At 35.9% G+C, this 15,791-nt stretch overlaps 1 protein-coding gene across 1 annotated transcript; it reads right to left on the reverse strand.

The window, feature by feature from the left end:
- Nucleotides 1-547: 547 nt before the first annotated feature.
- LOC112047991 (transmembrane protein 135) lies at nt 548-15,541 on the reverse strand. Its single transcript, XM_024085317.2, has 9 exons — nt 14,955-15,541; nt 13,110-13,240; nt 12,332-12,458; nt 11,119-11,270; nt 10,446-10,557; nt 8,450-8,602; nt 7,868-8,008; nt 6,713-6,879; nt 548-5,902 (listed from the first exon to the last, which is right to left on the reverse strand). Exons 1-9 carry the CDS (start codon nt 15,111-15,113, stop codon nt 5,839-5,841), a joined length of 1,206 nt encoding a protein of 401 aa, XP_023941085.2. The 5' UTR covers nt 15,114-15,541; the 3' UTR covers nt 548-5,838.
- Nucleotides 15,542-15,791: the final 250 nt, after the last annotated feature.

Genomic DNA, 15,791 nt, shown 5'->3' on the forward strand with positions numbered 1-15,791 from the left:
ATTCGCCTATTTCGCAAAACAATCTTAAGCTTCCTCCTTGATTTTTTAATAATTTAAACTGGAAACTGTCCTTGAATCAGTGTTTGTGCCGAACAAACTAGATTGCGAAGTTTCGGAATAACACCTAAAAATGAGGCTTCATTTTTATTAGGTGTTATTTCGGAACTTTTAGAAAGTTCTTTTTTAATAAGAAACCGTTTTGTATGCTCTTAGGAGAGTTAGGAGCAAGAATCTAATATACTAATCAAATACGGACGAGATTGCTTAACGATTTAGATTTTATATAAAGCCAAAATAATTTAAATTAATAACCAAAAACATTGTCACACCAGTAGGTACAAGTAGGTAGCTACCTACTCCTACTTAGCACGTCAAAGTAATTTTAATTACAGCATTGTTCTTGAAGTCTGTAAGTACCGGATACAGGTCACCGATTTACATAGATTTGTATTTCCTTAAGAGTTTATTAATAGAATGCATATCAGGAAACACGAGGAACAAACAATATTGTAACATAAAGCAAGGGTATTAAAATAAAATACACGCACATTATTAAATTATTTTATTCCAAAAATATAACAATATATTATTTATGGTATCTAATTTTTTGGTACTTTAATAAAGTTTCGTACTGTGCAATCAATTATCCCACAGATATGAGTTGTAAAACAAATTTAATAGCAAATCAATCTTATTAGGAATGCAATTTTTTTATTAAATAAAACCAATCTACACCAACATCAATCATAAGTAAACAATTAAAGTTAACATAACACCGCTTTCGCATTAATAAATTATGTTACAAAATAAAAAAATACATAAAGTAAAAAAAAATATTTGTTCTTAAATAAACTCTGTCACCCATTTTTACTGTGTGCTTTGTTCGTATTCTACTAAACACGTGTGTGCTACCCGTTCACCCACCGGATTCACCCACCAGTGGGTGCGTGGCTAAATTACTAATTAGTTGTGCACCATATGTATTGGTTAATAAAATAAATAATTATCTATGAAATGGCATAAATGTATGATGATATATAAATTAATTAAAATATTTTTGATACGGCATAAATGTATGATGATACATGGGTATATTTAAATTAATCTACCTGGCACCTTATGGACGAATAAAATGTCAAGAGGTCTAGCGAAGGGTTGCCACGAAGCGAACCATTTGACGACTGGAGACGTGATTCCTAATGATATCCAATAAAAAAATAAAAAGTTACCTACTGTTATACTTGGATAATTGACAATCTCTTAAAAAGACCAAACTCAATAATTGGTATTACCTAAGGGAGTGGCCTCTCCCTAAGGTAGAACCTGAGCAAGGGTTGTCAAACTTTTACCCAACCTTCATAAAATGAGATATATCTGGGTATCACAGACTCGCAGATTATTTTAATCATTCACACGATTTTTTTTCTGGAAGGGTGTTTTGGCCTGAGTGGAGAGTCCAGACGCCTTCTTCTGCTATAGGTAACTTCTGCTACTGCCGCTGAATTCCCATTAAGATGAATATTGACTAAAAATAAAATCTTTGCGTCCACTCATAGACAACACAAGTCCGATGTGAGAATGTGCCAGGAAAAATAATTTAGATATAATCTAATCTATAGGCATATTAAACAATAGCAACAGTTAAATCTTACCCACATAATAGTGCCGCAAACTTATCTGACCCGGCGGCCAAAACTGGAACTAACGTCGCAGCGGTCGCCATTTTACAAAACATTATACTATAGTCTGGCAAGTTCGTTGATGACACTCCCATGATATGCGGGCGACGGGGGAGAAGACTGCGCGGGTGTGAAGTCGTGCGTGCGGGGAAGTGAGGTGCATCAGTCGTGGGGTTTTCATTCATCGCTACACGCTCCCCGGCCCGCGCGCGCCATCGGGAGTATTACGAACAAACTTGCCAAGCTATAAAAGCGCTATCCGCGCAGCACCTACGGAGGCACATAATGTTTTGAATTCTCTTTTGACAACAACGTCAAAAGTATAGTAAAAATGTTTTGCCTGTTTGTTTGTTCAAGTGTCAGTCGTACAATAATGATACTGTTATCCATAGATTTGCGGTAGAAATCGGACAAAGGCTTAACTCACTATAACGCCTCAGACACTTACCCGGTCCGTTTCGCCTCGAGCTGTTCAGTATTCTTTGTATGAAATTCCATAGTTCGAAGCACACTAATAGGATACGAAACGGAAACGCCTCGCCTTCGGACAATCTTACCATGCACCGTCACCGCTGTTTATTATGTATTTAAAGATTAATAAACATTTTTTAACGATGTGACATAAACTCGATTGAATTGGGCTGGTTAACGCTCGCTAGCAGCGCGCCGACGTCATTTCCTATGGTCCGATAGCTTGTAGACATTTTTGGGTAGATATTTGAATGAAAAATAACATTGTGGGGGGGGTGGACGGCAAGGCGATACGGGGGCGGTCCGTGTCAAGTGAGTTTTGTCCCAAAAAAACGCTTTTATAACGCAACATAAAGATAACAAAGATAATGTACAATACATAGCTTAAGTAATCAACTATTATAATGTTCCTAAGTTCTATAAATATTGCTGGTTTACTCTATCTCTATGTGCTCTATCAATATGTGCCCATATTGCTCCTTATCGTCATTAAATAATATTTTGTACCTATCAACTAATGGTTGACTTCCACCCTTATATTAATCTCTTATTAACTCTTAATTGTGCTACAAAATAATTGTTCCCTGAACAAACTATTAATGTCAAAATTATACTTAAAATAAAACTAAATAATTTTTTTAATAAAAATAATTAAATATTAAGCACTAGGTCACACGTCAACCGGGGCGATTTTTTTTGTATGTAACGTAACTTCCAATATTAAAACTTGGTTTTTTTTTTCAATAATCACGTAATCCGCCCCAGATGTGGTGCGTTTCCTCTTTAGTATAGGTCCAATACTAGAGTTCTCTCTACAAATCATAGAATAAAAAATCTTTCTTCTCTTAAGCCTTTATAATCCTTGAAGACCCAAGAACAGAATATTTATTCATACAGCTCAAAATTGGTGTATGTGATATTCATAGCGAATTAAACCATGGTGGCATGACGGCTTTTAAGCCATCTTCCAGATTTACCTAGACTCAAGGTTAAATATTTTGTTCCTAAGTCCAAGAATTATTATAGTCTTATATTGTCCCTTTGCATATAAAATATTCATATAAATTACAAATCGATCGAACCATCATTAGACTAGCCTCAAACCGTTAAACATTATATATTTTCATGTCATGTGATGGCATTCAATTCAATAAATAAAAAAAATAAAACTAAAAGTTCGAGCCATTAAAGTTTCGAATTGTTATGTCATGCACAAAATGATCCTAATGGCGCACGCACACTGCCGGACGGTAGGAGAGAATATCAAGAAATATTCCTCTACCCTCTAGCGCATTCTGATAAGATAAATAATTCTTCTGCACCAGTTTACCAGAGCATCCGCCGGTCTTTTGTTTTTTTTAATCTTTACACTTTAGCCCTTGACTGCAATCTCACCTGATGGTACGTGATGATACAGTTTAAGATGGAAAAAGGCTAACTTGTTAGGCGTAGGATGAAAATCCACACCCATTTCTGTTTCTACACGACATCGTACCGGAACGCAAGATCGCTAGGCGATACGTTTTTACCGGTAGGGTGGTAACTAATCTCAGGCGAAGCGTCCCAATAACCAGACCTGGACCAATTAAGAAAACCTCAATCGGCCCAGCCGAAAAATGAACCCAGAACCTCCGCGCATACCACTGCACCTCGGAGGCCGTCAAAGATATCTTGTATAATATCGGAATAGTTGCTTTTGATAGTGTATGAATCGGCTTTACTCGAAAAGTTCATTTTGAAAGAGGCAAAGCATGGCAAAATACAGCGCATATCGGCACAACTAATATGCAATAGGATCCAGCGTTCTCTTGTATGCTCCAGAGCAAAAACGCGCTGTGTTACCTTCCTTTTTTAGATTTATTAAATTCAGTGTATAAATTAGTATCATTTTTTTACTGACGACTTTCAATGAATACATCCTTGCACTGGCCCTAATGTCTTTCCACAAAAAGACTGAATTTGACACTAAAAAGCACCCGTTATATTAAAGGCACAAAATCAATAAAATTTTACAAACATTTGTAAAGAAGAATATTGCCTACCAAAAATGATTATCTACCAATAGCCCATAAGTAACGAATCCTCAGGTAAGTATTCATAGTAAATAAATGTCATTATTTCTAACAATAGCCAGTGTCAAGTAATTTACACAATTATACTCAACTATCGACTCGACGAGTATTACATAAATTACGCTACTATTGCTATGTTTTTCCTTCTATATTAGATAAGATATAATAACAACAAATCTTATAGGTAGTTGCGCGATAATTGCTCGAATAAATTCAGACCGGGGCGGAAACTATCAAAAATTATCAATTAGCTTTTGAAATGAACTACTAATTAATATTATTATAATTATCGGCTTTGTCTGAATTAGATGAACACTATTATACTCGTACAGTAACACTCAGACCAATTACCATAGGACCTGCATCGCTAGACGTTATCCCTCTGTCAGAAGTATATGATCACGATCTAATGTATACAAACTGCGTCTGTAGAAACGATGGTTCACTGTGTTAGAGCCCCCGCTCACTTACAACTTTTAGTTGGCCGAGTATAGAACAGGTATGGCAGCCCGCACATCTGTCTAACTAAGTCGTCCAACTATTAACACGCACAATTAAAAAGTCGTCCAACTATCGGCCAACTTAAAATTGTCAGTGAGCGGCCACCCTTAAAGTAACACGTGTATGTTTTACGATTTAACTTTATAGTTGTGTGTAGTGTAAGCACACACCATATATTTATTAGTATTCAATATTTTTGATGTGCGAGTTTACCTCGTCCCTATCAAAAAACGACAGACAATTTTGTTACTGAGTTTGAGTGCGATACAAGTACAAAGGTAATTGGTCTGAGAATGTAGACCCACGTCTAATGCAGAAGTGGCCCTTTACAAATGTATTCAATATAAAAAAAAACCTTTGATGTGGTAGAACGCGATAAATTAAAAAAAAACATGGATTACTTATATTCCATAATAAGCAAAGACGATTTCACTGCGTATTAACAGTGTAGTAACTGTTTGTGCGGACGATAATTTAAATACACATATAAAAGTGTTCAGTCGGGCTTACTTGCGCTGGTTCGTTTGTGTAGACTTTATTGTATATATGTTATAAGAGACCGCACTTTCAAATGAAAAAAAAAACATGTTATTTGCACAAAAAAACCGTAATAAATAAAGCCCTCCCCCTTTACTCTATAGTCCAACAAACAAATAAAAAAATATTATTATAAAAACAAAAAACCCAACTGCTTAGCGAAAACTAAAAAGAAAAAAACAAGTATCACAATATCTACTTATATAAAGTTCTGACTAGGGGGAGCAATTTATTTATTACGATTATTTATGCAAATAACATGGTTTTTTTATTTATACTATAATTATATGTATAAATATTGATATATACGATATTTTAATATCGTACTTATACTATAAGTACAAACCTAGATTGAGGAAAGAATTTTCTGTTTTGTACAATTTGTACGTTTAGTGCATAACCTAGTTAAATTCCTTGTGAACGCCACTTGATACCATCAACAAAATTTACGACGCACTATACCGCAACTGATGTAGATAACAATCAATGAATGATCGAATGAAAGAAAAAGAACAGCGCAAGTTAAATTTTTCCTGAACATAAAGGATGTTTCCTTTGTAAATAAAGACAAAACTGAATTAAGGATATAAATCTTTATACCTAAGGATTTTCTGTATGAAGGAGTGTTGGATTTCGTCGGCTCTGAAAAGAAAAAATTAATGACTTAATTTCATACTTAAAAGAGCAAATATCACACTAACGTCCAGAAGACAAATCTTAAGAAATTTTATTTTTTTACATAAATATGTTTTTTTTACATAGAAATTATTACGTGCGTTACATTTGTCATCTGAACAATCTAAATAGTAAGTAAGTAGACGCCAGCCTGCCTTGATCTTATCCCTTAAAATCTGATTTTATTTTCTTACAAAATCATAGAAAAGTTTTCTTCGAAGAAAAGTAGAAGAGGCTTCTCATTAAAGTTGCAATTTCCACCGATTTTTTGTAAACAAGAAAAAATCTCTGGATATTTATATGAAAAAATTCTATACCTAAGTATATCTAGGTATATTTTGCGTACCCCAGAATAGTAACCCATAATTGCGGCCTAACCTAACTTAACTAAAGAAATGCTACTCATGCCTAGTTCGGACTACTTTAGTATTTTACTTGAGTACGAACGATTTTTGGGCGGTAAATCCAAACGTACTCGACTAAAATACTCTGTACGGCTTATTATTGTTAGTAGAAAAACAATTTTAAAACCCAAGCGAGCAGTCACTAAAATAAATAAAGCAATTGTCCACCATACGTCAAGGGTTTTGACTGACGTAACATATATGACGTCATAAGGTAAAAAAACACATTAACGTATTTAATGTGGTCTAGTGATATTCACTTGATTCAATTAACAAATGTATTTAATATTTTTTTTCCGTAACCCTACATCCATTGATCACAAGTCCAGGACTCTCTCATAATACAATTGGTTTAATAATGTAGAATACTTACTTCTTGCTGGTGACAGTTCGCATGAGGTTGACGATGTACCGCGGGCAGACATCCTCGTGCATGACCCGCGCATGGAACAGCAGCCCTTGGCATATGCAATACAGCAACTCCACCAACGGCCAGTTCGTGGGTATCGTGCCGTTTTGGTACAGCCACGAGAACAGGATCTACAAATAAAGATTATGAGATTGTACATGTACTGCTTATAAAAGTTGTATTATTTAATTATAATCATAGGTTCATTTTAATCTCACACATAACCACAACCATATTTTGTAAATAGTGATCTTTTTAAGTACTACCTCCATGTTTATTGCTTCCATCATGCAGCATAACTGTGCTCCAGTCAAGAGCCGTTTTAATTAGACATATGAGGAACGTCTATACTTTAGGTTATATCTCCATGATTTGTGGGCAAAGCACAAACAAATTATCCCACCGCTCCAAGGTCACTCTCTATATGACCTGCACCTGTCCAATAATGACCTACGTAGTGTTTGCCCACTCTTAAACTCAGGCCACGGGCACTCCGTGGTTTGTACGCAATAACGACTTACATAGAGACATAGATTTCCTCACTTTAGCCCAATACGGCAGCTCTCAAAAACTTATTTTGGGAGAGCAGCCACCCACCCCAACAAACTAGTGGTTTAGACTTGCAATTACACCTTCGATTCCAACGCAGATTGTAGATCTAGACACCGAAAAACGTCCTTTATGATCCTGACGATGACATAACGTTAACGACCGACAATGCTTCCCAGGCAATACAAACACAAGCAACACAGCGTCTTCGCCGGCAAAGACGAAGTCGCCGATATTTGACGTCACCCGAACGTGGGCTAATAACCCGCGATTCCGGGGGCGCCGGACTAATACACTCAAGCCAAATCACCCTTCCAGAACGACCTTCTAAACCGAGGTCCGAGTCTCAGAGGTTAGAAGACGCCCTTAGAGAGTCATTCCGCCTGCTATCTATTCTGCTTCTGCCTTCGGGCCCCATCAGGCGATGCTTCTGCGCTCGCCCAAACCCCCCGGCACTTGAAAAATTAACTGTGTACCCTGAGGATTCATTACGAACCTGTATTGGGGAAGGAATGAAAGGATGGAATGTCTTGGGCACAGCAGACACTTCACTAACTGTAATGCACTCACCTGTAGTGTGGAAGTGACGGGCGCTAGAGCGATGGGCGTGGAAGGCGACGCTTTGAAGGCGATGCCGGCGAGGAAGCCCGCGGGCAGTGCGTAGAGCGCGCTGTCCCGACCGTTCTTGCGGCACAGAAGGCAAATCACTAGCTGTAATAGACAGGTTTTTGATATGGTCAATCCTTTCGGGGAAGTCTGTTTGAAGAAATCACATACGTATTATTTCAAATTGAACTACGCCTTGCTCATCCTTGACTACTACTAGTTGGCGAAACTTTTTGGCATTCGCGTAACACTTGTGACTCTAGACAATGAGTATCTCCACTTCTTAGTTCCACCTACATCAAACCAGCCCTTAAGTTTGGCTCATTAGCAGCATATTTTAACGATCCACACACACACTTCTCCGATGTGGGTTGGCGGGATTAGGGTGATAATGTTAAATTAACTTTCACTATCAAATGCTAATAATGATGACCGGGACCAAAGGCTTACCATACTCTTCAAAACACCTTGGTATAAAACTACCATCTTCCTAACTCCAGGCTGTAAATTTTAACTGAAAGTCACTATATAGTTTAATATATTTACCCTATAAATCCCAATGTAACCGCCGAAAAATAATCCAAGCTTGAGATGCGACAGGTTCAAAGATTTCAACGCCTTCGCCGGAGTCAGTATCCGCGGCACGATGGTCCGGAGTATGGTCATCAGACAACCTACGCCGAACAACTGGGCCGCGCCCTGGAATATAAAAAGAGGAATAAGAGTCGGTTTTATCACCTTTTGGATAGTCTAAATGTACCTAGTGTTTTGTCACTTTCTTACTTTATGTTAAGTGAGAAAAACATTAACTTTATGTCAAGTAAATAAGACATCTGAATATGGATGGCGAAACTGGCCTTAAAAATAACAATGCGATGATGCAGTCTATGGTGGAACGCACTTGCCTAGGAGATGCCTATTCACTCTGGGCTTGAATATACCCATGTTGTAGTTGGTAGGGAAAATGGAAACGCAGTACGGATCAGGAACGATAAGCCGAATTGGTTTCTACGTGTCCAAGGAACATCTACATATGGATGCAGACCTCGGCGATGCCTGGCAGTTCTATGGTAAAAAGATGAAGAAGGAACTAAATCGAAAAATTCCTGGACATACTCCCCGAAATAGATCCTGTAGAAAACCGACAGACAGGCAAGCTTTCGGCGATGCTCCAACTATTGCAATTTAGCACTAGTTATCGCCTCGTTACCGATGAGCCTTCTAGCTCGGCGATCCACAAATCATTGATTACTTGTTATCGCAAATCTACTTTACAATTTGGGTAAGTAATTTTACGAGTATTTTAATACTCCTCTATTTGTTCTGTGTTCAAAGGGTATCCAAAGCTGATCTAGTAGGGTCCTACAAAATTTCGCTGGACAGAGAGAATAAAACAAGCAGAAAAGGAAAATTATCATAAAGAAACTCCATAACTACACCCGGGTTAAAACCTCAGGCCTTGGAATATGTTTTCAGTGCTCAGGCTCTGCTCGGAGTTTGGTGATGTCTGGTTGGTGGAAGGCCTCGGCAAAAACGTAACGCCAAGCGATTCAGCGATCCGGTACGATGTCGTGTAGAAACCGAAAGGGTTTTCATCCTACTCCTTACAAGTTAGCCCGCTTTTATCGTAGATTGCATCATCACTTACCTTCAGGTGAGATTGTAGTCAAGGGCTAACTTGTAAAGAATAAAAAAAATGAATCCATCCTCTTATTATATGCCATATAAAGAGAGACTGAATAATACAATTAAAGTTTTTATGTACGTGTACAATCAAAACTACACAATGACATGGCCATGATGGAAAAACCACAAAATACCAGTGCAATTAAAATAATTTATCCTTGTTGCTTGGAGGCTTAATATATTTTTATGTATATAAGAAACAAAAATACATCCTCAATAATTAAATTTTATATGACAAACAATAATACACACAATTAGCAAGATTTTATCCTTATTAACGTAAGTCCCAGTGACTTATGGTGACGTTATAGTTTTCCTATTCGCAATTCTCGTACGTATTTTACGTTACTTTAGCTATAGACGGTAGATGGCAAATTAGGCTATGTTGTATGGTTATGGACAACGATTTTATACTATTAGACATGTTACGTGCCTACGAAATCACTGCAAAAAGTAATCCGAGTTTAGCTACTCTACTGAGTGCACACATACACAGTTTTGTGTTTACTTACATTATACACTTCCTGAACACACAATTCGACATTGTAGACAACATTTAGGTATTATTTCTTTAAATAACCTTCGTTGTTTACTATGTGACTCAATAAAGATAAGAAAATTAGTCACTTTTATTCGCCTCACTTTCGACGCGATATATATCTAAAAGGATAAAATCTTTGGTTTCGGATCATAAAGATTCTAGGTTCGTGTCATGTCAGGCTTATAGGCCAAATACACATAGAAGAGGCAATTTGGAGCGCGCATGTAGCCATGACGTGGGCTATTTTGATTTTAGCAATCTATATATCCTTTTATACATAGCTTATACCTATTTTGAAAAAAAAAATAAACTTACCCTAAAAATATAATTCAAACAAGGTCCTTTATGAGGGCACGCCGGACTTTTGCCCTCAATCCCTTGAATTGGCTCTCCGACTTCCTTGGATACACGCGGAGGTGTAAAGAACCTAAAGATTTATAGGTATATTAATGTCATGTTATTCTTTTTAAATATTTCAGTAAGTTTTGAAGGCCTTCGTGGCGCAGTGGTATATATACGGTGGATTTACGAAACGGAGGCCCTGGGTTCGATCCCCAGGCCTGTTGAGATGCTGGGCCAATTGAGATATTCTTAATTGGTCCAGATCTGGCTGGTGGGAGGCTTCTGCTGTGGCTAGTTACCACCCCACCGAAAAAGACGTGCCGCCAAGCGATTTAGCTCCAGCACGATGTCGTGTAGAAACCGAAAGGGACGTGGATTTTCATCCTCCTCCTAACAAGTTAGCCCGCTTCTATCTTAGACTGCATCTTTACTTATTATCAGGTGAGATTGTAGTCAAGGGCTAATTTGTAAAAAATAAAAAAAAGGATAAAAAAAAAGTGCAAGAACAGACACAAGAAATTTGTCTACTGATAAATTATAATAAGTAAGTGTTGTATAAGTATCAGTAAAAATCTGTTATTTTTACTTAACAGACATACACTTCAATTGAATTTATTTAGTAGATGTTACAATGTAGTTGACTTACCAAAACAAAGGCGTCCTTTTGGGGTTTTCTCTTTCCAATCTCATAAGATAGAATAGGGCAGAACTACCGAGCATGAATATAAGTGTTTCTCGTCCAACCGACCGCCGCAACCAACCCATGTGGTCTAAAGTCCGAGCCCAATATTCAAAAACCTAAAACAAGATTAAATATTTATAAATTTAGACCATTTAAAAGCTATAAAGTCACTCAGTGAGCGATAGAAAGAACTGTGCTAAGAGTAGGTATATGTATACATAGAACTACAGCTCAACGAGTCACAAAACAGTAGTGACATTGGGCGGGGCACATAAAAGAATCGATTTTGGGGTCTTAATATAATGGTGTTTAGAAGTACCTACAAATCTTGTATCTCTGAGTAATTACATCTAGTAAACTTAGATCTATTAACTTTAAATCTGCTAAATATTCTCGGATCTGTAACAGCTGAGTGTCCTAGGACCTTCTAAATCTCTAGATAGCGAAGATATATAACGTAATTAAATAAATAAATAAAAATAGGTCTGATCAATAAATATTTTAGTAAATATTCTGACTACGTTTTCGCACTAAATACTTGAATTTAATAGCCAACGATGGTCACGACATTGTTATAACTTTGTTTTTAGTAGGTACGAGTATGATACGACAGTTAACGATTTTATATTTTTGTTCATAATGACGGAATTTTATTTCTGAAGTAAAACTCTAGGCTATTTTTTTACATGTTCTTTTTTTTCGGGAAGCACCAGATTCAGTGTGATTGTGTATAACATTTCACTAATGTCTGCTTTTACATGTAAGGGAGGCTTCAGCCGTGGCTAGTTACCACCCTACCGGCAAAGACGTACCGCCAAGCGATTTAGCGTTCCGGTACGATGCCGTGTAGAAACCGAAAGGGGTGTGGATTTTCATCCTCCTCCTAACAAGTTAGCCCGCTTCCATCTTAGACTGCATCAACACTTACCTTCAGGTAAGATTGTAGTCAAGGGCTAACTTGTAAAGAAAAAAAAAAAGGACCCCTCTAGCCCCTGGGCCCCTACTGATATGGCTAATACGACAGTAGCTACGCCCCTGCAGCTATCATACAAAATTTAAAAACACCTACGTTTAGCAAAACAATCAAAGAATTCGTTACTATGAGGACTGTGACACATTGCACACATAGAACGACGAAGCACCAACATTTCAAGATTTTAGATTAAACAATACTTACCAAATTAACAAAAAGATTGACAACCATAACTCTTCTATAAGGTGGTTCAAAGTAAACGGCGACACCGCTGACTGTACAAGGAAGTAACACTGTTGTGTAATAATTGAATTGACTAAAGAACAGTTTCCTGTAAACAAAATTATTGTATCAATTAATATTACAAATTCTTTAACCACTGCTGTCAAGGTAAGGTCAGAAGTCAAAATCATTTACAAGTTTGGACCAAAGGGGCTTCCTTGGGTTACTCCTGCATGGATATCACAAAGATTTTCTCTTTATATCTACAGTATTTTTTATCTCAATTAATTATAGAGGAAACAAGTTTGAAATGCAGCAATGCTAAACAAACAAGATAATCTCAGTAAGAAATTTCAACCAATGGCAATGCAACCAGAAATATATTGGTATGAAAGAGATGGGACTGGGACAGCTCTGCCGCCATTGGTCTTTTTGTCTATTTGTCTACACTTGGTCGCATGTTAGTACTACAGGATTCAGGTTTTATTAAATTAGTCCTTTTTCGCTTCTTCGTTTGATTTACTTCTATGCCTATTGCCAGAACAGATCTATTTTTGCTGTATTACAAAATAAAAATGCTTGTGCTTGTCTAAATAGAGAATTACCCACAAAACATTCCATTGGATAAGCAATACCTAATAACTTGTGGAGTATGTTATAGACACCCATAAATAAATTTATGACTCATTACTTCTGTAATATTGATATGTACATTGTACATATTGTATATATTATAGTAATAGTATAATTAAATACTTACCTAAATATACAATTTAATGTTACAAAAGAACTTCCAACAGTTAAACCAAATATACCAGATTTCAAATATAACTTAAATTGTTCTATCATCTCTTTTTTGCCCAGTTTTTTACCTCTCATGAGTATTTGTATCTGTAAAAATCAATAAAGCAAATAGATTATTTTCTTATATCAATTATCATTGAATAATTGACAACATTACAATATGAAAAAGTATTAAAAAAACATAATAGTTCAGTACAGTTAATGATAGTTAATCTAACAGCAATATTTCTTAATAATTATAAATTAGCACATGACTACAATAGGCTAGTAGACACGTTTTTTAAATGGTCTTAAATAGCTCATTATCTTTCTATTAGATTAAATAATTCTTTTTCATATACATATATTAGTTAACAATTAGTTTGACGTTAAATACATCATCACAACATTGTGACTTCATAAAATGGATGGCTAAGTTTTTCACGTTGAATTGAGTTTTATAAAAAAATCCTTAACTTTTATTATTAATCAATAATGATATATTTTGGACCCTTATTCCATGTAATATGCGAAATTAATATTGTTTATATTAAATTTGATATGAGTCAACTACCCAACAACACTTGAGTCCAATGAATGATGTTAATAAATTAATGTTCTGAGTTTATGAGATTATTGTGTAAAAGCAAACAAACAGATATTGCAAAGGAGTTTTTAATATGTATCTGTTGAGAGATTAGACTTGTTTCAGCCTAACTCAGTTATCTCCTTTGAATATAAATGTCTCCCCAGTGGATATTGGCAGGAGCCTAATACCTAGAAATTAATCTAGTAGTAGCTGATGATAGATAAGGCATTGAACATTATCATTTTGGTAATTAAATTACTTTATATTATGATATTCTGCAATATCTTATCTTAAGCTAACAATATCAGAGGTTGCTATAGCGTTAATCTAGATATATTAAAATAATTACATATAATATCTACAGAATCGTGAATGATGACTATGTTTTGTGTTTTGTAGGAATACTAAAGATATGTATAATATTTTTTTATTGAAATCTACCTATTCAACATCATACAATGTAAAACTTTGAATCTGTATTATAAAAGACAACTGTTACTGACTGATCTATTAACACACTGCTCAAACCACTGAACAGCCCCTGTAGCCAAGTGGCACGTCGATTCTCTTTCTACGATCGCCAACACTTCGAAAACTAAAAAAATGTATGTCACATGATCAATGTCATTTCCATACTTTTTTTTAGTTTTCGAAACGCTTGCGATCGTAGAAACAAAATTGACATGCCACTTGCTACAGGGGCTGATTAGAGTAGAGTAGTTATGACAGGCCTAGTTGCAACCAACAACACATCTCTCAAGAAGATCTCTTTCACCCCAACACAAAAGACATAGCAAGTGATATTTAAGGTTGTGTATCTATTAGTAGACATTTGTCTATTTCTCTTCACAAGATATGTCAGTCGCATGTAAAGCATACAAGTTAGTATGTTCCCCCAAGGAAAGTATCCACAAGTTAGCAAAAACCCAAATTCTCATATGTAGTTGAGAACTTCAACTAAAACATTATGAGTACCCAAGACTTGGGAAAGTTAAGATAAACAAGTAATAGCTAAAAATTTATTTATTTTGCTATCATCTGCAAAAAGCTGACCAACCCTTTTGTGGTGTATTTTCAGTTGTAAGAATGCAATAGTTTCTATTTGGTACAAATTATTTTAAGAGACATTTAATCTCATGAATGTTTTAAAGTTATACTTTCGATGAAAGATAAGATGTTAAATTTTAATAGGTGTAAACCACTGTTTTAAAAATAAGTTATTAAATGACTTACAAGATAAACCATCGCGTAAAACTTATAGCTTCCTTTTATACAGCTCATGAGCATCATGCTGCTGGCATCACTACATTTATACGTCCAAGGATGGATCAGAGTGTGACAATCACTGGAGCTACAGGCTTTTTGAAACCAATGTTTGCTTGCCTCAACCATTTTAGTAGATTCAACTTTTCTGACTTAATCACTGCTTAAAACACATGAGCGTCACTTAACGAGCACTAATGTACCTCTTCTAATCACTAATAAAATGTATAACTTGGCCAGTAACAACCGTCAAGATAGAAAACCAATATCGAACTACAGCAAACCAAAATTAAACTGTACTGTGTCGTACTGTTGTTTTTTAAATTGTGGCTAATTCACTGATACGCAACCTCACTGGGAATATCGCAATTTACTAAACCACTGATTAATTAAGTCTGGAGGAAATTCAGAAGATTTCCTCAAAGTACATGCAAGAGTAAGTACTAAATAAGAGATGCGTTGAGCGTGAACTTTCAATGACCGACAATCATGACAAATTGACCAATGAAATGACCTGCCAATTGCCAATCCAATGTAAATTGTAAATTCCAATTTCCATTTTCCAAATGTCAAGACCACCATGACAAGTGTGAAATGTTGTATCTGTCAAATGTCAATGTCACCACGGTGTTACTATATGCAATATTACATTTACCAATATCCCAACAAATTCAAAAACAAAACGAAAGTCACTGACAGGTATTTTGTTGCCAATAGACCTGTTAAAGTGGTAGTTGATCGATCGGTTCGCCGTGCAATAATTGTTGATATGACGGTAATCTGGTTAAAGCTGAACAGGAAAAAGTA

Source organism: Bicyclus anynana, chromosome 10 (assembly GCF_947172395.1).
Source record: "Bicyclus anynana chromosome 10, ilBicAnyn1.1, whole genome shotgun sequence".
Taxonomy (NCBI): domain Eukaryota; kingdom Metazoa; phylum Arthropoda; class Insecta; order Lepidoptera; family Nymphalidae; genus Bicyclus; species Bicyclus anynana.

Coding starts and splice junctions, on each gene's coding strand:
- LOC112047991 (XM_024085317.2), bottom strand. CDS start 15,113: ATGGTTGAGGCAAGCAAACATTGGTTTCAAAAAGCCTGTAGCTCCAGT. Junction 10,558..11,118: donor AAAAGGACGCCTTTGTTTTG/GTAAGTCAACTA, acceptor ATAAATCTTTAG/GTTCTTTACACCTCCGCGTG. Junction 8,603..10,445: donor GTTTGAATTATATTTTTAGG/GTAAGTTTATTT, acceptor TTTATATTCCAG/GGCGCGGCCCAGTTGTTCGG.